At 40.6% G+C, this 24,455-nt stretch overlaps 1 protein-coding gene across 13 annotated transcripts in view; it reads right to left on the minus strand.

The window, feature by feature from the left end:
* INPP4A (inositol polyphosphate-4-phosphatase type I A) overlaps positions 1-24,455 on the minus strand; it is a 93,848-nt gene that overhangs the window by 37,384 nt on the left and 32,009 nt on the right. For all 13 annotated transcript variants that reach the window (XM_048493199.1, XM_048493198.1, XM_048493194.1 and 10 more), the window contains exons 2-13: positions 22,207-22,266; positions 19,670-19,885; positions 18,762-18,806; positions 17,268-17,386; positions 17,032-17,148; positions 16,055-16,134; positions 14,498-14,609; positions 11,850-11,940; positions 10,225-10,372; positions 4,635-4,765; positions 3,183-3,287; positions 604-712 (exon numbers count right to left, since the gene is read on the minus strand). In XM_048493199.1, the coding sequence (XP_048349156.1) occupies positions 604-712; positions 3,183-3,287; positions 4,635-4,765; positions 10,225-10,372; positions 11,850-11,940; positions 14,498-14,609; positions 16,055-16,134; positions 17,032-17,148; positions 17,268-17,386; positions 18,762-18,806; positions 19,670-19,775 (1,163 nt within the window). In that variant the 5' untranslated portion in view covers positions 19,776-19,885; positions 22,207-22,266. The remainder of the gene's footprint in view (positions 1-603; positions 713-3,182; positions 3,288-4,634; positions 4,766-10,224; positions 10,373-11,849; positions 11,941-14,497; positions 14,610-16,054; positions 16,135-17,031; positions 17,149-17,267; positions 17,387-18,761; positions 18,807-19,669; positions 19,886-22,206; positions 22,267-24,455) is intronic.

Genomic DNA, 24,455 nt, shown 5'->3' on the forward strand with positions numbered 1-24,455 from the left:
CTAAAAGCATGGTTAGACGGAATGTTTAATTGCTTTCAGGTCCTCTTTATACGAGTGGTGTTTCAGGACTCAAGCAGTGACAGCCAGCAAACCACACTTGCTCCAGCTGCTCCCCTCACCCTTGTTTCAGTTGTTCCCCAAACACCATCACTTCCTCGCTGTGACATTTTAAGCCACAGTAAATTACATGGTCTGGTCATTACTATCATAAGCAAAATAGCAGGGGCCGAAAAGCTGCAGTGCTGGAACCAGGGGCCTGGAGGAATTCAGCTTTAGTTGTCCATACAGAATACCCCAAAACAGCCCAAGAGGAACTGTAGACCCTGCAAGAAAGCTGCACAGACAAGTCTATCACCTCTATACAGAAAAAGGCCAACACGTAAACAGAAAGTAGCTTATTATGAGGCAGCTATGAAATAATGTAACTACCACTAGAGAACAAGGGGGAGAAAAAAGACCTTCGTTCTTGCTCTCTGCATAACATCAAATGATACTTCCTAGGAGTACAGGCAATAAAACATGGGATGAGATGCTTTTAACAAAATTGGAGCTCCAGGAGAAAGGCAAAATCAGCAGCGCTTACACAACAGTCCTTCCACTTACTGTTTCTTTGCATCTTCAAATTTATGTAGCTTTTTCCGCAGACCTCCAGATTTAAAACCTTGACAGTGAGCTGCCGAAGCTCCTATAGTTACAATATCATAATTCTGATCTAAACAGAACAAGAGGAGAAGGGGGGCGTTAAAAGAAAATGCTTGTAATTATGACATTCAAGCTGCAGAAATGTAATTTCTGATCTAGCGCAGACATGCTAAGCCCACACTAACACTGCTTGTAGTCAGAATCATAAGATATACCAGCAGGATAGCCTGCATGACTGTTTATCTTATAATCACTTAACAAATGCTAAGAGATGTTTTAAATCAGGTCCAAATCCAGCAATAAGACGTTAGATCTCGCAACCGTAATCCAATAAATGGACTCTGAAGCATTGATCAGTGGCATTTATTGAATAGGCATCAAAGCACCATGCTTGGCAAAGCCAGTCTGACAAAGCTGGCATTCACAATCCCCTTTATCCCCCCTAGAGAACCCCCCTCCCATTTTCCCAAGAGTTTGTGAACAGACGCCTTTGGAGCTAAGGCGCCCCGAGGTCGGAAGCAGATAGCAAGAGAAAGCCTCCTGGCTTCCTGCCCTACGGGATAACAGATGTAATACAGTTCTCATAGGACAGAGGTACCAGGGGAAGCCTAGTTGTCTACAGAGTGTATGAAGACGTAAAGTAAAGATCAAGGAAAGAATGCAAAGATGGCAGTGGATACATATAGAAGGCTGGTTACATATATGTTTCTAACAGCAGTAATTTGTTATTTTAAGCAGTTGCACAGTTCTGGGAATGTATCTCAATCACCAACATATCATCCCCCTAACATAAGACAACTGAGTTAAGGTCTGAAATCCATATTTTTCCAATTGTAGAAGACCAGTGAAGAAATTACATCTGATATGCCACAGCAATGATAATTCCATCACACAATCTACACATGGAAATGCAGTCAAAAGATACAAGAGGCACTCATTGCATCAATGACCAATCACATAGCAGTCCTCCATATTTTCAATGACCATTAACCAGGAATATGAACTCTGGTTAATGGACTCTGAAGCATTGATCAGTGGCATTTATTGAATAGGCATCAAAGCACCATTAACCAGGAATATGAATGACCATTAACCAGGAATATGAAATGACCATTAACCAGGAATATGAAAATTAATGAGTCTAAAGTTCCTTTAGTTAATTCAAACAGGAAGTATATGTTGATACTACATAAGTAAATCAACAACTAGGGACATGGGCCATCAACCATATCCATAATTGTTGATTTACTTATATGATATTAAAATATTCTTCATGTTCGAATTATGTTAACCATTTTTAGAACAAGTTGACAGAACCTAAGTAAATCAATGGCTATGGACTCATACCCAGATCAACTAGCCATGAGTTTGATTACTTCAGCTAGGGAGGTTTTACATGAGCATTTTTGGGTGAACAAAGACCTACCTATCACTTTCTCTGAAGCAGACAAGGAGGCAGCTGAAATATAGCAATAATGTACACTTAAAGGGCAGTCAGAAAAACTACATTTTCTTGTAAATCCTAGTTTCTGCAACTGAAAACAGTGAACCAGTAGCTTATATAATGAAGTCCTTAGAAGTCTACAGACCAAAGAAAACTGTGTAAAGTCCTATCTGAAAAAAATGCCAGGTATTATCAGCAACATGTAGGTAAAGTATTACCAAAGTTTCCTCCCTGATCATAAATCCTCCTACCCATGATGATACTGTGGCATGCTCTCATTCTTATTAGCAAACATTGGCTCAAATCCCTGACTTTCCTCTGTGTGTTTTTAGTGGCTGTTGTATCCAGATAGCAACAGTACTCTTTCACCCTTAGTCCCTAAACCCTCTTCTCCAAGAAAACCTACATTAAGGGAAATTCTGCTTATTTTTACTACTCATGTACATGAGGAAAACAAGCATTTAAGATAATTCTCAGATGGGCTCTTTAATCTATTTTGAAACCTGTTGGTGTTTTTGCATTTCAGAAAGGCAGACTATTTGAACTATTGTCAGATCTGATGATGAATGGCTTTTGGGTTTTTTTTATTTTAGATGTCTGAAAAGGCAAATATTATTGTCCCCTTTTTTATTAAACCGCTTTTGTTCAGGCTTTGTGGAACACTGCTGAGTTGTGGGAGATACTATATTGACTGTAGAACTTAGTAATAACCCACTTAATTTTTCCTGATCATTTCTATGTTTTGTTGAATTTTTTAAACTGAAGCTGTTTTTGATATAACTATATATCAAAACAGTGCAAAACTGAACGAGAAGAACAAATAAAAAGACAGGTGCCATGAGAAAAACATAGCATCTGAAATTCAAAATCTAATCCAAACGCACTGTGCATACAGTTTAAAGTACCCCAGTTGAAATGATTCCATCTCAATTTTACTACATGCGGAACCAAACCTGATCCAAAGCAGGACAATATCTCCATGTGAAAGTGTCTTAGTCACAAAAGGATAGAATCTCCAACACAGACGTTATTCTTTGAAAGCTTCCACAAATAATGTTCATATGATAAACTCCAATATATGAACAAGACAAAATACCTGATCCTGCATCATCTTGGACTCTCATTCGTTGTATATGCAAATTAGTGGGCACAAATTCTAGCTTTTTGTCAGCTTTCAAGCTGCTTGCTTTGAATGATGGACCTGAACAAATGATACAGAGCACATGTTTAGTCCACAGAAGTACAACTACTAAGGAAGAGAAGGGCAGTACCAAATTTCAGTATCGAAACTACAACATAAGACCCCCAGAAACAGTTAGATTTTCCAGAAGACCACTTTAAGAACTGTCCCAAGGTATAGACTTGAGGTCCCAAGACTTTCATGTCCTGTTGCTACCATACACACCAAGATAAATGGTGGGAGGTCCAGCATCAGAGCTCCCATGCTAATTTGAAAAGTCAATCATCAGAAGTGTGAGAGCCTAATTCCAATTAGGACTATGAGGGGAGATGAAGCCCTTTACACATGTTGGTTTTTTGATCTGAAACAACTCCCTGGAACCACTACTTGACTCATTAGAGCAAACATATAGGCCAGGGGTCTGCAACCTGCGGCTCTCCAGATGTTCATGAACTACAAATCCCATCAGCCCCTGCCAGCGTGGCCAATTGGGGCTGATGGGAATTGTAGTCCATGAATATCTGGAGAGCCGCAGGTTGCAGACCCCTGGTATAGGCAATACACACTCTTTTAGGTTTGCCCTAAGTGGCAAGTTTTCTTCAGGAGAAGTTCAGATACTGCAAGCTCACATAAAACAATTATGTATCTGTATTGTCGAAGGCTTTCACAGCCAGATTTAACTGGCTGTGGTGGGTTTCCACACAGTCTAGAAAACCCACCACAACCAATTATTTCTCTCTCTTAATGTATTTATCCCAGAGCTGTCGCATCCAGGTACCCAGCATCCCAGTAAGAGTCAAAAGAGTCCTGTTTTCCCTCCTTTCCCTACTAATACTTATAGGCAATATGATGGTATATTAGGATGAAGATATCTGTATGCACCTCCCCATTCTCTACCCTTCCTTCTAGTAACTTTCATTGATCAGAAGGAATGCGGACAGGGAAGGACCCAACATACTCAATAATATTTTATTGCACTGTCTATCTGTACATGCAAGAACAATGGGGAGGTCTACTAAATGGCAAGGGGGTACTGTATGCAAGGGTCCTATGCCCACTATACGAATAGGTTGTGCCCATCTATCCCTAAAGTTGACTTTTTCATAGAAAAAAGGCAAATTATTATGATTAGCCATCAGGTTACATTTGACTTATGGCAACCCTGTAGGCTTTTCAAGGCAAGAGATATTCAAAACTGGTTTACCATCACTTGCCTCCGAATCACAACTCTGGTATTCCTTGGGGGTCTCCCATTTAAATATTTGCCAGGTTAACCCTGTTTAGTTTCTCAGATCTGACAAGATCTGGGCTATCCAGTTCAGGAATGAAGTATATAATTCTTCATATGAGAAAGTAAATATTGGTTACCTTTATACTGATGCAAATTTGTGAGATTTTCCTGGTAAGTCAGAATAATTGTTTGGTATTGCGTAACTATTTGTCGACGAAGATTTTCCCAACAAGGAGACAGTTCTCCCAACTCTTCAAGCTCACAAACCCTACCGAAAAACAAACAAATAAAACAATTAACCCTTGGCTGAACATAGCTATGCAGCTAATCAAAGGTAAAAAAAATTGCCTTCAAGTCACATTCTTTAACAGCTTTAATCTTCTGCGAATCGGTGTATGCTTATGTTCATGTCTGTTTGTACTGGAGACATATACCTGTCCCTGTTGACTTTTGAATTCTATGCAGACTTTGTGTTATATTGTTATTCAGAGGTGTAGCTTCAAGGGAGCGGGGGGTGCGACATACTGGGCGTGCACCCCTGTGGGTTGTGTGGCGAGGATGTGGCAGGGCGGAGGACGCACCAGTGCACCGGGCACTTTCCCCCCTTGCTACGCCTCTGTTGTTATGATTGAACTACAATTATCTTGGATTATGAGCGTGTCGATTTGACGTGTTGATGAATATAGATTTGATGAGTTTATAAATTACTGTATTGGTTAAATGTCCATTTTGCAAGTAAAATTACACAATTGTAATATTTCATCACTGAATAAATTCAACGAGTAATAAGATACATACTTTCATTCAATAATCTTTATTTTATTTATTTTATTAAATTTCTATATCACCCCCCCCCCCGGGGGGGTGGGCTCTTCAATACATGAGCAATATAACACCCAAAAGTGTTCTACTTATTTAGCCTCTACCTGGTTTTTATATTGTTCACATGCCTTTTTGGCAGATAGCACACGGCAAAGGTTTTTGTTTAAGCATGTATTTTAATAACCCATGAGAATGCAGACCTTGACATCCTGTATTCTTTTTATATTACATTACATTTTATGACCTATTTCCAAACACATGAATTTTCTCTCTAATCTGATTTCATTCACCCACTCCAACCCCTGTGTACCAATGCCATTTAACAAATTTGTTGGCCCTGCTTGAAAGTCTCATGCCCACAAACTGGCAGGGCATTCACATTGAAAACTAGACTGTTAAGACATCCAGCTTTTCACCCATTAAGCAGGGTTCACGGGTTGAAACTTTTCTTTGTACCAAGCTCCTGTGCCTTTAAACAACATTGTGTGGCAGCAATTTTCAGACTCCCATTTTCCTAGTATGCAAATATAGTGATAGGGAAAGTCCAAATATGATTCATATTTTTTTTCTTTTTCTCCCCATTTAAAAACAGGGACTGTTTCATTTTTATTCCGTGCAGTAAAAACTCTATATTACATACAATGTAACTTAAAGTGTCCTGCTAAGAGCCAAACTGTGTGGACTGACCACTAAGAGTATAAGATCAGATGCAGGGATATCACATCTTGTGGAATACATAATGGTGCAGATACATCAGCATCACAGAATGCTTTTGTTGACTTCAGCAACACATTCACTAAAACTGAACCACCATTTAAAAAAGGGGTTTTTTTTGGACTGGCAAATCAAAATTTATTGTGTACAAAGCAGCTATGGGGAAAAGTAACATGCAGAATGGATTGACAAAAAAAGATTTACATGCAATCAAAAGATCCTTCCAGCGATCACAGGATTGGCTACCTCAGTGCAAGTTTAGGTGGATTAATATTTTGGCCTACAGCTAACAACAGGATAATAGTCAACACTCCCCCAGCCAGACTGACAACTTAACTTGTCTTGCAGAAGGTCCTGTAACACCCAATATCAGTGCAAGTTACTTTCAGCACCATCATGAGAAGGCAAAGTTAAAAACTGACTGGAAAGCAAGCTTTACTGTACTTCAGTGACTAGGCTATACACAGCATTTTGTCATACCAAGGCTAACTGAAGCAAAAGCTGTGGAGCGACAGGGAAGAGAGAATGAAAATAAAGGCTAGGGCGGGCGATGGTAGCCTGCCAGCTGAAAGCAATAAGTTTAAAATGTGTTGTTCTAAAAATGACACATGCTTGGTGGAGTGAAAGTGGAGTCATTGGCTCATCGTCAGGTTCTGACATAGATCACTTCTCACTTGCGCAGCTTCCTCAAGCTCCGTTAAAGCTTATCTTTTCCACCATCCTTCCAAAATACTGAATCATTTTTTCCATTCTAAGGCAGCTTTCTTTTCTCTTCTTTGCACTTATGATGCATATATACTCTGTAAAGCCTTTTGTGTGCAGAAGATTGCTTGCTATATTTTATTTGCATTGACAATGTCAATTTGCATTGACATTGCTTGCTATATTTTTATTTGCATTGACATTGACATTGGGTAAGCCTGGATTTCCCAGTTGGCTAAATCTGTTGGCAATTTTGGAATTCTGCGTAAGGGGAGTAGGTGCCATTACAAAAATGGTTTTATCATCCACTGATGCTGCACAGTTATCTTTTTTCAGCAGTGTGAGAGATTTCTCACTTCAGGCTTCCAAATGGACAGAATGCGGGGTCCTGAAGAAATGTTGCCATTCGTTGATTTGAGTAAAACTTTTTGGCCGTTTCAGGCAATGCTAAGTTCTCCTCCTCTGCCATGACCAGGCCCAGTGATCCTGTAGTGCTTTCAGAAAGAGAAGCACTGGAAAGATGGAGGTTCCTTTTGTTGATATTTCAACAATCAAGGGAGTCCCCATCCTTTTGAAGCACAAGGCAGAAAATGACACATTTGGGTAGCATGTGCCCTCAGCCTTATCCCAACATTGAGAAAGAGGTGGAAAGGAAACTTCAGTGGCATATTGGGGTGGTGGGACAGGAAACCTCAAGTATCCAAACAAGATTTCCCCTCACATGTGGAGAAATTTACTTCAGGTACAACAGATTTTCCTAGGGAGCAACAGTGGCTTAGTGGCTAAAAGCAGGTGCACTCTGATCTGGAGGAACCGGGTTTGATTCCCAGCTGTGCCGCTTGAGCTGTGGAGGCTTATCTGGGTAATTCAGATTAGCCTGGGCACTCCCACACACACCAGCTGGGTGACCTTGGGCTAGTCACAGCTTTTCGGAGCTCTCTCAGCCCCACCCACCTCACAGGGTGTTTGTTGTGAGGGGAGAAGGGCAAGGAGATTGTAGGCCCCTTTGAGTCTCCCTCAGGAGAGAAAGGGGGGATATAAATCCAAACTCTTCTTCTTCTAAACACCATAAGCTACTTCTTAATAGCAGGCCAACACTAACAGAATGCAAATAACTATAAACAGTTCATTTGATAGTCAAAAGAGCGATCAACTTCCTGTAAGTGGAAATAATCTTGCTCTGGATTGAAAGAGAAGACACATTTACTGTATTGCTGCTTTATAATCTATAGAATCATTTTACTATGAGATTAAAGGTCTGTGACCCAACCTATTGCAGTGCCACCCTAGCTTGTAGGGCTTCCATTACCCTGGTTATATGACTGTCACCTACTTAAAAAACTGGTACTCAGTTATAAGCAGCCTAATGTGTAGGATGGCCTGTTCCCCAAAGCCTGTTCCCAGGCCTGGTCCACAGTGCTTCTTTCCTCTTCCTGTAGGCCAGTGACAGGTGTTTTGCTTGTCTGTGATGTTCACAGCTTATCTGCTCATTTCTTTAAAATAAATATTTCAGTATTATTTGGACAAACCTCAATAAAAGCCAGACATATGTCCACAACTGGTCAAAACAAAGTATAATTAACCAAATGAAAAGTATTACTAATCCCCTGAAGAAGCTAAGCAGCACAGGAAAAAGCAAGGGACAACACTAGGAATGGCTGTTTGTCCTATGGAGAGCAGCCTTTGGAATCCAGTACCTATACTTTATTGAGAATACACGTCATCTTCCAAACTGGTGGAAAGTGGTGTGAACAAATACAGTTCCTAGTGACATATACCAAAGGCATATTTTTCAGCAGAGATGCTGGCTAAATCAGTTTTAACTTCAACATTACCAAACTTGTTAGGAAGGCAAGTCCTAATCGGCAAAATCCTGAAACAGAACCAACTGGAAAAGAGGCCAAGTATCCACAGACCACCCAAGATACTAAAATCTTAACAGATTTAACAGGTCCCAGGATAACAGAGACAGAAATCAAATTTCCAGATACACAAAGCCATGCTTATAATATTTCATCATCTTTTACTCTTCACCAGAGCTAAGTTACGCTAGAAGGTTTTGAACAGAAATGCAGGAACCATTTCTCATTAAATATTTACCTCAAATCCTGACGTTGCTTTTTACAGAACTGTGCATTAGCCGCTGAATAACATAACCACAAGAGCAGCAATTCTCTTTGCAACTTATCCTTGCCATACCGGCTCACGCTATACCAGACTACAAACCTAGGGTATGGCTGGAATGTATGTAATTCAGCAATCTTACAAAAGCCAAAGCAGGTCTGGGCAATGTTTGGATAGAAGACTACCTGGGAAACCTCCAAGCCCTGCTTGAGTTCCACAGTGGAAGAAAGGCAGGATATTTATGTAATAGAACAAATAGGTACAGTTTTAGAACATGACGCTTGAGCCTCCACACAGATAGGGAAACCATGCTTTGGGGTTGCTTATCTGCTTTTGTTCTGTTTCTGTGATGCACAGGTTAACTTTCAAACACCAGAGATGGACTTCCCCACTGCCGTAAAGCCCTCCATTGTGCTCAGTGGCTTACACTAGCCAAAGGGGTGGCACAAATCCATGGACAGGCCACTGAATCCCTGGGTGCAATGCCAGAATGGAAGCCAATGAACATCACCTCTGCCCTCAGCCATGCCTCTGGAACACCCCTGCTATACCGGCAATGCCAGCAGCATTGATGCAACACTCAGTGCCACATCTAGGCATTCTGGAAGACTGCAGTGCTGCCCACTCTTGTCCTCCCCTGGCAACAGATTTGTCCCTCTACCAGGATAAGTGCCCTGGGGAGGGAATTTACACCGGCATGAGGTCACATCGCCTCCACAAGTCGCTTCAGCCCTCCCACAAGTCGCTTCAGCCCTACCAGAATCATCAAACAAACCCCTGAGCGAAATTGCTAGGAAAGTGTTGACCTTTGCTAGATTAATGTACAAGCTGCTTCTCATAGAAATCTAACAGGTTTCACTTCAGACAACCGGGAACCTGAAAAAATGTTCTCATGATAAACTTAATAAAGACAAGAGAAGAAAAACCTATTTTATATAAAATGGTCCTTGACAACACTGATCCAAAGACGATTCCCTCCAACAAATATCCCCCCCCCCTTCTAAAAAAAATAAACCCAATTGGAGAACAGCAGTTCTGGAGGAGGCATGTGAGGGGGAGAATTGACAGGCCTGGAAGGGTGAAGCGCTGCTCCCTCCCAATTCCTTCTTCCTCGCAAGTGTCCCCATATGTGATCTTGGATTATGTAGGTTTGGGAACACATTTGGCAAGAGTGAGCACAAGAGACTGTACATAAGGCTACAAAATATTTACAAAACAGGTCCTCTAGCAACTAAATTGTAAATGCCAAGGGGATCCAGTTACTGCACATCTGCAATGCTTGTAACCATTTTACTCTTTTAACACATTCAAAAGAGCTGAGTTCAGGTGAACTCAGGGGATAACATCTCCTCAGTCTTGTTTTACCTTGCAGCATCTTCTTCAAGCAACAGCTTCACAAACTGTCTGGGGATATGTAGGGACAACACACTCTCTGCCATTTGTTCCAAGATCCTCAGATGGTTTCCATCTGTGGTAGGGAAACGATACATCCGACAAATGGCCCCTCCAAACACTAAAATATTAAAACATAAGTATTTCATTCAAAATCTGGACTTGTGCATTCCAGTTCCTTTACAAAAATAATTCAATTAACCATCTGATTCAAAACAGTAATATACAAATTGTACCAACTGCACAAACTTAATCCGCTGAGGTATTTATGCATTCATTTGTCAACAAAAAGCAGGAAATTTAAAGTATCTATATACTGAAACATAATAATGGTCACAAGTGTGTATCTGGGCAGCAATATACACACTCATAAGTCTCTCAGTAGTTTACTGGAACCGCAACAGTGAAGCCAAATCACAGGACATTCTCACAATTCAAAGCTCCTTCACATAATTTGGCTTGATTGTCCCCATAAACTTGAGCCACAGAAAGAAACAAAATGATACCAAGATGATAGCAATTATTGTGACGACACTGTATTGAGCATTCTAGATACATTGAGAGATCTGGAAAAGAATTTTGCTTATTAAATTCTGATTCATAGGAAAAAATCTGGTTTAGTTTATCATGCAATAGCCAGCCTGTGAGGGTGACCTTAGATGATTTTTTTTAATGGAGAAAAGTCACAGTGGGTTATCACCGGTGATGTGATGAATTCATGGCTTTCATACATCCAATCTGTAATGTGCTTTGTCACCCAGAGAGGATGAGGGGCAGCAAAAGGAGCTAGAAAGGCAGGACTGATGTATCATTCAATTCAATTTGCTGATATGCTAGAAACAGCCAATGATATAAAAAGTGCTGGCAGAGTATTCCTAATGATGCAAGCCCCTTGTCACAGTAAGTCTTTCTTCAACCACGGACACTGTCAGTAACCTAAGGGCTATATGTCGCCTCATACCGCCACATTTGAAGATTAGGGGGGTCCTCATAGATCCATTGTAGCACAAGAGACCATAGCTGTTAAAAACAGAATATTCCCTACACACTTCTAAAATTGTTTTAGGCACACTCATGGGTCATTTCCAATGCATCAATTGCTTGCATTAGTATCTAAGACTGGCTTTCCAGCAGGCGGTTACTCCTACTTCATTTAAACAGCTTTGAAGAACATCTTTCAGGACATTTTTCATCAGAAAGTACAGCTTGCATTGTAAATATAGTAGTGCTACTTGCAAAATATATTCTTCAGATGGACCTCAAATCAGCAAGGTCCCTTCCACACATGCAGAATAATGCACTTTCAATCAACTTTCACAATTGTTTGCAAGTGGATTTTGCTATTCCGCACAGCTGCAAAATGCACTTGAAAGTGGATTGAAAGTGCATTATTCTGCATGTGTGGAAAGGGCCCAAGTCCAACCCACTGCTGTAACTTATGCATGTTATTGTTGAAGTGTCAGTTAACTAACACAGTCATGTCTGTTCTTATGCCACAATGCAGAAGACATTGGAAGATTAAGCAGATTTTCATTTAAAGATTCAAGTGGTAAGATGCATGAATGTTAAACCAGTTATTTGCATGGGAAGAAACTTACCAGACTTCAGCAATGAATCTTTCCGTAGTGAAGCATATTTGGATCTTACTCCTAAAGACTCTGTTAAACTTTCATCAACGGGAAGTACAGTCTAAAGAAAACGTAAACATGAAAAAGACATGCTGTGCAAATCTTGGTGATCAAACCTATGTAAAATATATGCTTGACTGAACAAAACAATTATTATTTTTGGCAGAATTGTCAATGATTTCAGTAAGTCCTGCTACTTTTCAGCAGGCAATTAAAAAAAACAGCTTGGCAGATGAATGTTGTGGCTTGTTAAAACTGAATTAATGAACTAGATCTTTTAAAGTTCCTCTTTTGTGGTGACTATTGACTTTCTAAAAAATGGAACTTAAATTGAAGTTTACTTCTGAAATTATCATTTCATGATGGGTTAATTATTATGAGGAAAATTTCTTGAAATGTATACTTTAATAGACAAAGAAGGAGGAGTTGTTTTGATTTATACCCCGCCTTTCTCTCCTATAAGGAGACTGAAGGCAGCTCACAAACTCCTTTCCTTTCCTCACCCCACAATAGCTTGTGAGGTAGGTGGGATTGAAAGAGTTCTGAAGAACTGTGACTAGCCAAAGGTCACCCAGCAGATTGCATACGTAGGAGCAGGGAAACTAATCCAATTCAACAGATTAGAGTCTACCTGCTCTTATAACTACTACATCACACTGGCTTTAATGTACATTCTAATTTCATTCTAAGAGCCAGTGTGTTATGAAGCTAGAATGCAGTGGTAGACATAGTGCTGAACTGAAGACTCAGGGAGATCCAGGTTCAAATCACAGCTTAACCATGAAGCTTAACAGGTGCCCTTGACTAGCCATTCTTACTCAGCCTAACTTAGCTCACAAGGTTCTTGTGAGAATGAAATTGAATGGGAAGCAGAAAACAAAGGAGGGATATGCTCCTTCCTCAGCTTCTTGGAAGAACAGAAGAATAAAATATGAACTTTGGGTAGTACCTTAGATCAGTGGTGGGATTCAAATAATTTAACAACTGGTTGTTTACAAGCATCATTTTAACAACCGGTTTTGCCGAAGTGGTGCAAACCTGCTGAATCCCACCACTGCCTTAGATGTAGGAAATTGGTCTAGAATAAGTGGCTATTCCGTTAGGGGAAGAGCCACTTGGATTGGAAGAAAACGCCAAACTTTGCTTAATGGAATTGTTGTATACACATTTGAGCTTGGAAGTGTGAAAGCCCAGCTTCAAAACAGCACCCGATATGAAGCTAAATGGTTATCCTTGGCAGTGCTTAATCTAATCTACTTTATAGATTAATCTAAAATACTAGGTTAACCCCTCATGCACACTGTATGGAAATACTTAGAGAACAAACTTTGTAAATGATCTTGACCTGGATAGACTCTAAACCAAACCAAATAAACACTAGTTGCTCCCATATATTATATTTGCATTATTTAACAAATAAAGCTAGTATTCCCTAAAAACTGCATGTCAATTCACACAATATTATTTTTTCTCCACAGAAGTACTACAAGTTGTACAGACAAACCATACCATGTTAATGTGGCCTGTAGCAAATTAATGTAATAACACAACACAGCTGCCAGATGTATATGAACTGCTGCTTGCCATATCCATGACTGCTTAGTTCTCATAATATACCTGCCAGCATTTTGAAACATTTTGAAAGCATACACAATGAAAAAATATTGTGTGATCTGTGTATTGTCGAAGGCTTTCATGGCCGGAATCACTGGGGTGCTGTGTGGTTTCCGGGCTGTATGGCCGTGTTCTAGCAGCATTCTCTCCTGACATTTCGCCTGCATCTGTGGCTGGCATCTTCAGAGGATCTGATGGTAGGAATGGAAGCAAGTGTATATACTGTGAGGTGAAAAGGTGTATATATACTGTGAGGTGAAAAGGTGAGGCCATCTGAATAGAGCAGCCTGGCATGTGAGTCACAGAGAAGTCTGTAGCATGGGAGCAACAATGAAGCTAGCAAGGTCAATAGTTGAATGGATCTGAATAGAAGTATCCTGATCTTTGTTCCCTTTGAGTGCTATAGTCTATAGTTGTCCTGTGTTTGTGTGGAGCTGATCAGTCACTGTCTTAATTCTAGAGTTTTTCAACACTGGCAGCCAAATTCTGTTCATTTTCATGGTTTCTTCCTTCCTGTTGAAACTGTCCATGTGCTTGTGAATTTCAATGGCTTCTCTGTGTAGTCTGACATAGTGGTTGTCAGAGTGGTCCAGAATTTCTATGTTTTCAAATAATATTTTATTCAAATAATATTCTAATATTCTATTGACCTTGCTAGCTTCATTGTTACTCCCATGCTACAGACTTCTCTGTGACTCACATGCCAGGCTACTCTATTCAGATGGCCTCACCTTTTCACCTCACAGTATATATATACTCCACTTGCTTTCCATTCCTACCATCAGATCCTCTGAAGATGCAGGCCACAGATGCAGGCGAAACGTCAGGAGAGAATGCTGCTAGAACACGGCCATACAGCCCGGAAACCACACAGCACCCCATTGTGTGATCTGTCCCTAGGGAGAGTTGTAAATATGTGGCAAAAGGGTAGTAAGGGAAGATTGAGGATAAGATTGTGCATATATGCCACTGTTTTGAGATGGATGCATAATGTTCATGCTCACCCTTCCATTGATGGTGTCGGGAGACCTGGTCACCGGAGGTCTTTGGTCCGTTTTTTCTTCCATTTGCCATCCTATCACTGTAATGTTGCCCACGCGGTCACTTTCAGCAGACCTGCAACACACACATTGTTGTTGTATTGGTGTGCTTGACTCAGCAGCCCAACAGGATTACCAGTTTTAAGTTATACACATCATATTCTTGTGGCAATGGATTGTACTTCTGATATTAGCTTCTACTCATAACCTGCAACAGCCACTGAAGTTCACATTCAAAGTAGAGATCTGAGTTCAATTCCATATCTACTTTGAAATCATTACAATGTTCATATGGAAAATTTCTCTGTATGGATATGAGTTTCCACTAAAATCCTTGGACCAGCTAAATTATTTATTACTACAATATTATATTTATTACTATATTATAAATGTGAATGGTACTTCACAGTTAATACAGGGACAAAATGCATCCCTGTCTCAAGGAGCTTATAACATAAATGCATATATCTGGAGCAACACTACACAGGAAGGAACGAACTGGAGAACTGGAGGGGGACAGTCAGGGAGAGCTATGGATACGTGCAAATGGAGACACAGATGTTATGTCTGAGTTTCAGCCTAGAGTGAAGAATAAGGCTGGAAGTCAAAGGCTAAGCCAAAATTAAAGGGCTATAATTGAATTTTACAATGATTTACAGACAAATGGGAGAGAACGACAGAGTTACTCTGTGACCCATTTTGTCAGCCACAATTTCCTCATCGACTCTAGGAAACTTTGCAGTATGTTCTGTACATACATATTTGTAATTTATGCACAATGGGAGAATGCTGAGTAGAGGTCAGAAGCCTGCATCCAAGCTGGTATCTTCGTAGAAGCCATTACTGTGCCTTTATAGGCATCTTTTTTCTTGCACCTAGTATTAGAAAAGCATCAGTTTGGGATGATGAATCCTTATCCTTAAATACAGCTTAAATGCTGTATTTGATCAAAGGCAAAAAACGAATTAGAAGTGTTGAAAAGCCTCTTCTCTACATTAAAGGTTTGTTTTCTTAAAGACTTCCACTGATCTAAATTTTCATTGGCACAACCATTTTTAAACAGTTGGATAAGTAACAAATTTTGAATACTGGTATATACGGTGATTACATTCATGGAGGTTAATGTATGGAGCTTTGCCCTAAGCTGGCCTGATCTCATCACACCTTGGAAGCTCAAAAAGGTCAGCTCTGGTTAGTACTTGGATGGAAGACCACTCAGGAAATTCAGGATTGTTACACAGAGGCAGGCAATGGCAACCCCACCTCTGTTTGTCTTTTGCCTTGAAAACCCTTACAAGGTCACCATAAATCAGCTGCAACTTGTTGGCCCTTTTTACCAACAGTTGAATCACTTTGTTAAAATCAAAATGATTCTGCATAACTTTCTAAGTATCCTTCATCTAAACCCTGTTTCACACCTTACTTTAAACAGAGATTCAAGAAGTACTTTGAGATGGCAGTGGTCACCTATGAAATAAAATGGGCTAGATTTCCTGAAACAGGCACAAACTAAGTACAAACCTCAGCGTTAAGTGCAACCGATGATTCCTCTCCTGAAGCAGCTCCTTTACAGTGAACATCACAGAACCCAATAAATACATCTGGGAGGAAAATGAGCATGGTCAATGCAGAGGACCATAACTTACTAAGTTTTCTACTCACCAATTCCCATCCCTACACTTTAATGGGACATTTGAAACTAGACTGTTTCTTTCTACATAACCCTTCCAATCAATCAATCTCTAAATAAATAAACAAATAAAAAGCTGGGGGGGAGGCAAGATAAATGACAGGAGGAAACAATTTGGAAATCCCTCTGTCCCGTAAAATCCCTCCTTCAAGGATTCTCTAAGTTCTGGGGGACTTCAGCAAGCATATTCCCCATCCCTTTAAACCAATACTCGCTCTCAATAATTTGAGCTGGATCCAGTGGAATTGCTTGTGGAAAAAGATGACAAAGTGGATCTTTCCCTGCCCTCCCCTTATGTGAGCTGTCAGCTGAAGAGAGAGGAGGAGACAATTTTACCTGGTGCAGTGACCTGTTCTGTGATGTATTTTATTTTATTATTTTGTGAGGTTCTCTAAATCCTCAGGGAGGATTTTCAGCACAAATAACAGGCTGTTTGGGGATGAGGAAGACATAGAAAGATCCGCTCCACCAAATTCTTCTGCAAGCTTTTCTGCTGGCTCCAACTTCCTGCACTCCTTGGACAGATTCAGTTTTATCAACCCATAAGACACCTTTCAGTATATTTTTCTTTGGTGGTGTGGAGTGAAAGTAATGAGGGAAAGGAAGAGACCCCCTAAAATCTGAACTGATTTAGTATGTTTATCTTTGAAAATCTCTTTAAATGCCAACCAGTCTTAGCATTTAACTTGTCAAATAGATTGATTGCTGGCCCACAAAACAGGCTGCTTGGGGGCAAAAAAATACAAAACAAAACAAGTAGCATACAGAATTTTGAAGAACAAAAACGTCAGAGGAGGACAGGACTTACAGTTCCCTGAGATCTATCTTTAACATCATATACAGAAAGTTTTATTTGTGTCATCTGGTTAATAAGAGAGTCTTGAAAAAAGGCAATACTGCTTAGAAAGATAGGATTGCTTGTTCCCTGCAATTTAAAAGAAAACAGAGAGAGACAAGAAAATGAATACAGGCAACTTGGAATCATCAGAAATTAACTACTTTTACAGTAGCTTCATCCTAAGACAAGCAGGCGCATCCACTTACCTCAATAATTTCTGTCTGAGCATGTTTTGTCCAGAATGCCTGAGGAGGTGTGGTTACACTCACTGCTACAAAACTATTTGGCTTTCTATCTAGTGATGGAGTAAGCAGCTCACTGCAAGCTATACGAAACCAAGAAAAAATATATTTAAAATTGTTGTGGCACTCTGACACAAAAACAATGTACACAGATCAAAGAAAACCCAAATCTACCTGCTTTTCATTTTCCTAACTTGTTGCTTGTGGACAAAGTATAACTCTTGTCCTGTTAGAAATAATATGACATGCATCCAGAGAAGGGGCGTCCAATGCATGAAAATCTCTGGCACAACACTTTAATATGTCACACAGCTCTGTCCCTCCTCCAGCAAACTGTTTTCCCATCTAAGTATTATAAAAGGCAAGCTATAATGCAGTGTACTCAGTCTGAGGACGATCGAGGCATCCGCTGCTTGACAAGGATGGAGGGAAGCATCAAACTGACCATCTTCACACTCTAGTGAATTTTTTTCACAGCTAGGTTTATAAACGGCAACTGGTCTGGTTGCTTGCAGCAAGTAAGAATTACTGTCTGGTAACTGGATGGAGATTATTTTTTTAATGAACTGGGAAAAGACTGTAGCTTAGCTTTCAAGCTGTCAAAGTGCCACAAATCGTTCATGAGTTAACTGTGGTGACAGCAACATTTGTAGATTTACTTAGGAGACCAGGTTAAACAATAAAAACTCCTCGAAAAATTCAGATGATTCTGTTCAATCACAGTGATATCAATTTACAGAAAAAGAGAATAGCTCCAGTTTGGTTCCCGCAAATGTGACCTTTGCTTTGCTCCTTTGGAAAGAACTGAAATTGGCCCGATAGGAAGAGAGAGATGCCACAGAGAGAAATATGTCTTATTGTGGCATGCCTCTGAAGATGCCAACCCTAGATGTAGGCAAAACATTAGGAGTAACAACTACCAGACCATGGCCACAAAGCCCGGAAACCCCATAACAGCCAACAGAGATGCATTCTTCCCAATTAAAAGTTGGAGAATTTCTCTTATGACACATGTACCCAAATCATGGATTAGATGGCTTCAGTCTTGTGCAGTCTACTTTTTATTCTTGATGTTGCTTTTAAATCCTATATTCAGGATCTGTTAACAGCTAAGGCACAAAAACGTTAGTATAAATCCTTACTCACATCAGCAGATGCACCTGCTGAATCAGACAAAGGTCCACCAAGTTCAGGTTTTTTGTAAGAATCCTATCAATCAGCAATATTCCCAGAAAAAACTGACCAGTGGTCCAACAGCTAATAGCCACCTATTTTTTAATCAGTCCTTTTCTAAAAGAACTATAGTGTGACAAGTTAAGTGATCCTAGTTTGTTGGAAATATTATAGGACTATCATTTTGTTTAAGAAACAGCTATATATGTACAATGACTATATGAAAACAGTCAATGTATTAAACATTGGAACCAAGAAACCAAGAACAAAAACCATACTACTTACCTAAACTAAATTCTAAGATGGGCTCATCTGGATCTTGAATATTTCCTACGGAACACAAAAGACAAGTCAACTTGCTTTTATTAAAATAGAATGAAGCTGTAATGTTTCTTTTTCATAACCTTTTTGGGAAAATTCAAATGACCCTTTTCGTTTTAAATGCATATAAAATATGTGATTAGAAGAAGAACTACTATGCAACTTGTTCTGTATAATACTGGGATCTTGCAATGTGATGGAGGCTTAGTATTTGAGATGCACAAATCCAAACTGCTTTTGAAAAGTGTTAGATGAAAGGATGTTGTGGGTTTTCCGGGTTGTATGACTGTGTTCCAGTAGTATTTTCTCCTGACATTTTGGCTGCATCTGTGGCCAGTATTTTTCAGGAGAAAATACTACTGGAACACGGCCATACAACCCAGAAAACCCACAACATCCTAGTGATTCCGGCTGTGAAAGCCTTCGACAATATTCGGGGAAAGTTAACATTTGGGAGTGGGATGTGGGGTGAAAACCCCAGTGACTGTGAGCAAGCACTTGATCCTGTATACAGCAATTGTTTTAAAACTGAAAGACAATATTTAATCCCTACAAGTTTAATATTATATCCTTCAGCAAAAGTCTCAAGGCAGTATTTAAGGAAGAGGCTTGACCCGGTGCTTCTACTTGCAAAAAACAGTCTTAACATGCTGCTATTTGTTCCGGCCTGCCCTGTCATTGAACTTGCTCCTTAAGACTCTGGGGTGGGCTGGGGGGCTGGGGTGGGGGTTGTTTTATGCAGAGCATGCATGTTTCCAATTCATATTTCCATCACCAATATTAGGAAAAAAGTTGTATCTAAAAGATTCAAACTTACAAACAAAAATATTTTAATATAAATATCAGGACACAGTTAGAGAAAAGATGCTTACCTGCCAAAGACATAGCAAGCATGTCAGAGGTGACATCAATTGTTGAGGCCCGCTGCACACCACGGGATTTTGCCCCTTGGCGGGGGCTGTATTCTTTTGATGACATGTTGTCATGGAGAAGGTGCCTTTTCTCACAGTTTGAGCACAGCAATGTCTTGGCGCAGCATCAGAGCACAGAGCAGTGTCTTTACAGTCAGCCCTTAATATTTTAGCATGCTAAAAACACACACACAAAACCCAAATTTGAATTAGGTTCCAACCCACATACATTTAAGAGTTCATTAGACTACTGAAAAGTTGTAAAAGATTTTAAATGACGGAACTTAGGGAAAAAATTATCAAGGGGACATTAGATTCAGTGGGCATTGACTTTCCACTAAGATACTATTAAAATGCAGAACAACTCAGTCCCCCTCTATGTAAATGAGAAAGAGTTGTGAAGTTTCTTTATGCTCTTAGAGCATTTTGTCTGTTGTTGACCACTTTAAGGACTCATGGAGACATTACAGCATCTTCGGTGTGGCCACATGGGTGCTGCCACTGTTTTAAAGTCATTTAAAAATGTCATTAGGGCTCAATCCTGATTGGATCCACAGCACAGCATTCTTGGCTCTAGAAAGAGTGCAAAGGGGGGCACCAAAACAGCTGCAGGGATAGGTGAGGCCATCTCAGAACTTCATAAAGCACGGGGCAGGAGTTCCTTAGTCTGCTGTGCTGCATTTTTAAATGACTTAAAAATGGCGGCAGTGGCCCCATGGTCATATCTAGTATGGCATGAAGTAGTTGCTGAAGAGCTACAAGAGAGTTTTTCTAAACTAGGTAAATAGGCAAAAATGTACCAAATGACACTCAACATGGGTAAGTGTAAAGTGATATACACACTGGAACAAAAATCCTGATCTAAAATATATGCCAATGGGGTCTGGACTGGTTGAGCCAAAGATTAAAAGAAATATTGGGATTATAGTGGAAAGCTTGATAAAATGTTGATCCAGTGTGCAGCAGCAGTGAAAAAGGCAAACTTGATGCTAGGAATTATTAGGGGAGGGCTTGAAAATAAAACCGCCCATATTGTAAAGCCCTTATAAAAAGTTATGGTGCAGCGTCATTTGGAATACTATGTTCAGTATCTCAAAAAGGATGCTGCAGAGCTGGGAAGAGTACAGAAGAGGGCAACCAAGATGATTAAAGGTTTGAAGCACCTTTCCTATGACAAGAGGCTGAAGAGCATGGAACTTCAGTTTAGAAAAGAGGGGACCTGACAGGAGGTTTATAAAATTAGGCATGGGATGGTGAAGGTGGATAAAGAGCAATTTTTATCTCTCTTCCATAATACTAGAACTCAAGAGCACCCAACAAAATTTTAGGGAAATAAATTCAGGACAGAGAATATTTCTTTACTCAATGAGAAAATTATCTGTGGAGTTCATTGCTAGGGGAAAGAGTGACAGCCAAAAGCACAGTTCTTCTACTTGAGAATCTTCAACTGCAGACTTCTGGTGGAAAGACATTTCATTCTGGTTGAGCCCCTGAGTACTCCCGCACTATACACTGCTGGTAGTTTGCCAGATGTAGAGCAAGTTTTTCTTAGCTCTCCAGATATCAGGGACCTTAAATTTGACAGGTAGACTGGAAGGGTCTGGATTTTAGACCCACCAGTTCTGAGAAAATCCAGAATCAACAGTATGAGTGAGCTGTTGAGCTCTTGGAAACAGCCTACCCCCTTTGTTTTTCTCGATAGTCTCTCTTTTTCTTTCTTATCTTTTCCTTTTTTATCTGTTACTTGTTTGATATCACAGCTGCCTGTTCTTTAGCTGGTTGTTGGCCTTTCATTACAATTCGAGCCTCAACCAGGGACCTAGGAAGTTGTAATGTATTGGCGTAGTATTCATGCGAATTCCTGCAGAGCTGCCTTCTAAATATGACAGATGCTAACGTTGATTTGAAGATGTTTCAAGTGCCGCCCTAGCATTTTTAGAATGGCGCCCAGGGTGCTGATTACCACTGGGATGACCTCAGCTGGTTTGTGAAATAGATGCTGAAGCTCGATTTTCAAATTGTGGTATTTAGTGACCTTCTCACATTCTTTTTCAATTACCCTGCTATCACTGGGTACTGCTATGTCAATGATGGTCACTTTCTTGTCCTCGATTACTGAGATGTTCGGTGTATTATGTGCCAACACTTTGTCCGTTTGGATTCCAAAGTCCCACAGGATCTTGACCTTCTCATTTTCCGTGACTTTCTCTGGACAATGTTACTATTATTACTATTATTTTTATTCTAGTTTACTTATTTTTTAAACCTTCTTTTCCTGTAATTCTTTGTTGATAAAATAAAAATTCTTTGAGGGAAAAAAAGAGGGTCTTCAACTGAAGATACCCAAGGCCAATTACCTCACCGAACTGTGAGATAATTTTCCAGAGCCACAAACATCCCCCCACCCAAACTCCACATAAATTCAGTTAAAAGCTGCATTTTGCAGTAAAATTTCCATAATCTGAATGACCTTTTACACTGAACATTTTTATACTTACAAGAGGCTGTTATCCTCTTTTGTGATGTGGCATTTCTTAAAGCTGGATTTATTTTCCCATCTAAAAAAAGAGGATACAATTGTTTAGGCAAAGCACCTGAAAGATAAATTGATTTAAAACACCCTGTTCTCTTTCATCTTTCAACAATATCTGAACTGCGTCTGTTTTTAACTAAGGAGACAGCCTCAGGTGTGCAGTGAAGTTTCTGAAGGATTTAGCAAGATCGTATTTAGAAGCCTGTCAAACTAATCAGCCACTCTACTATTGAAAGGGCAGAAAATAGTGATAAAAGCAGTCAAACTAAGCAAAGCACAAAGGAGATTGTATCCAAATGGAACCTGTATTTTATCAGCCCCTGGAGAGCAGTGACAGAAGACAAAAAGAAAGCTATAAACCCAGATTAAAATGAGGCAATAGTTTATGGTTGATTGTAAAATCAAATTTCTATTGTGATTTAGGTCTTTGATACTACAGACATAACTATTTAGGCAAGCCAGGGCAGACTGCCCAAATTTCTGCTGTATAATTGGTATTGTCCAGGTACGTGCAAGAATTTACCCACATACTGCAGTAATGGGAAGATGGCTCCAGGGAGACAATGCCCCTGCATGTTTCTGGACACAGAGGAATTTTCTTTTCCTCAGGACCAACAGTATCTTAGAGCTATTATGAGCTATGCAAAGTACATGTGAAAAACTTATTTCAACAAGTGTATTTTATTGAAAAGTTTGATCTTGTATGTCTTTTAAAGCTGGCCTTTGAATCTTGCAGTAAATCTTCCAGTACTACCCCCATGCTAGCTAGGGTTGCTAACCTTCAAGTGAGGCCTGGAGATCTCCTGGAATTACAATTCCTGATCTTTAGACAACAGGGGTCAGTTCCCCTAGAGAAAATGGCTGCTTTTGAGAGTGGACCAGTGGTCGGATCCAACCGGATCAACCACTAATTTGCCTCCCCCACTGTGTGCCCCCCGTGCCATGCCCCCCTGCCGCCCACTTACCTGGCTGCTGCGCCCCCATCTCCCCTTTCCAATGTTGGTTGGGGAGAAGCAAGAGAAGGCAAAAGCCTTCGGGAGGGCGAGAGGTATGCTGGTGCTCCTGAAAGCCCCCCCCCCCCCCGCCCAAAGGCTGTGTGTCATGGCACCACTCCAGGGCGGCCGCCGATCGGGCAGCCACCCGGGGGTCATGCCATGGTGGGATTCAGTCGGTTAGCTACCGGTTCGGTAGAACCAGTGCAAACCGGTTGAATGAGTTTAAGTTTCCGGAGCACAGTCAAAGGCAGGTCAGCATAAAGAGAGTTACAATAATCAAGACTGGAGGTGACCGCTGCATGGATCACTGTGGCCAAATCAGAACGGGAGATATGGGGCCAGTTGCCATGCCTGCCGCAGGTGATGGAATGCCGCTTGGGCAGTCTGAGTAACCTGGGCCTCCAGCGATAATGCTGGATCCAAGGTCACTCCCAGGCTTTTAACAGACGAGGCTAGATGTAGAGCTTCACCGTCCAGTGTAGGCACACAAAAGTCTACTGGTCGCTCCCCCTGACCCAACCACAGATCCTCTGTCTTCGTAGGATTTAACTACCACTGACTTGCTCTCAACTAACCAGCAACAGCCTCCAAACAACGCTGGAGAGCTCCAGGGGCTGAAGACGGGCTGCCTTCCATCGTGAACACGAGATGGGTGTCATCAGCACATTTGTGACACCACAGCCCAAAACTCCAGACCAATCTCACCAGAGGGTGCATGTAGATGTTAAAAAGCATCGGGGAGGGGATCGCCCCCTGCGGCATCCCACAAATAATGGCCTTTTAATCAGGCCTTCAGATCTGAAGAGTATTCAAAGCAATGACTTATGAAGAGATGCAGCTGGCAGCTTCTGAGGCTGTTGTACTTTTATGGAACATGGAGGAATTGAGAATCCGTCAATCACATCCAGCACTAAAGGGGAAGAATCACCCAACAACCTAACTGAAAGGAGGCAAAAATCCTGTGGACAAGCAGTTATCAGTTCCCTCTTGTGCGTGGGTATGAGTCATCACGAATCTGAAGCGACTTGACAGCACTTCACACACAAATGAGGCTCACTGAAGCCTTTTGCTTTTCTCTTTTTTACAGCATTCAAGCAGTTCCCTGAGGACCCAACTGGATGGACTCAAGCACACAAATTGAAAACTACACCTCTAATGAATGCCATTACATTCTAAGCTCTTCAGGATAAACTATTTCACTTGCACCCCTAACAGCAAC

Source organism: Sphaerodactylus townsendi, linkage group LG04, assembly GCF_021028975.2.
Source record: "Sphaerodactylus townsendi isolate TG3544 linkage group LG04, MPM_Stown_v2.3, whole genome shotgun sequence".
NCBI classification, from domain to species: domain Eukaryota; kingdom Metazoa; phylum Chordata; class Lepidosauria; order Squamata; family Sphaerodactylidae; genus Sphaerodactylus; species Sphaerodactylus townsendi.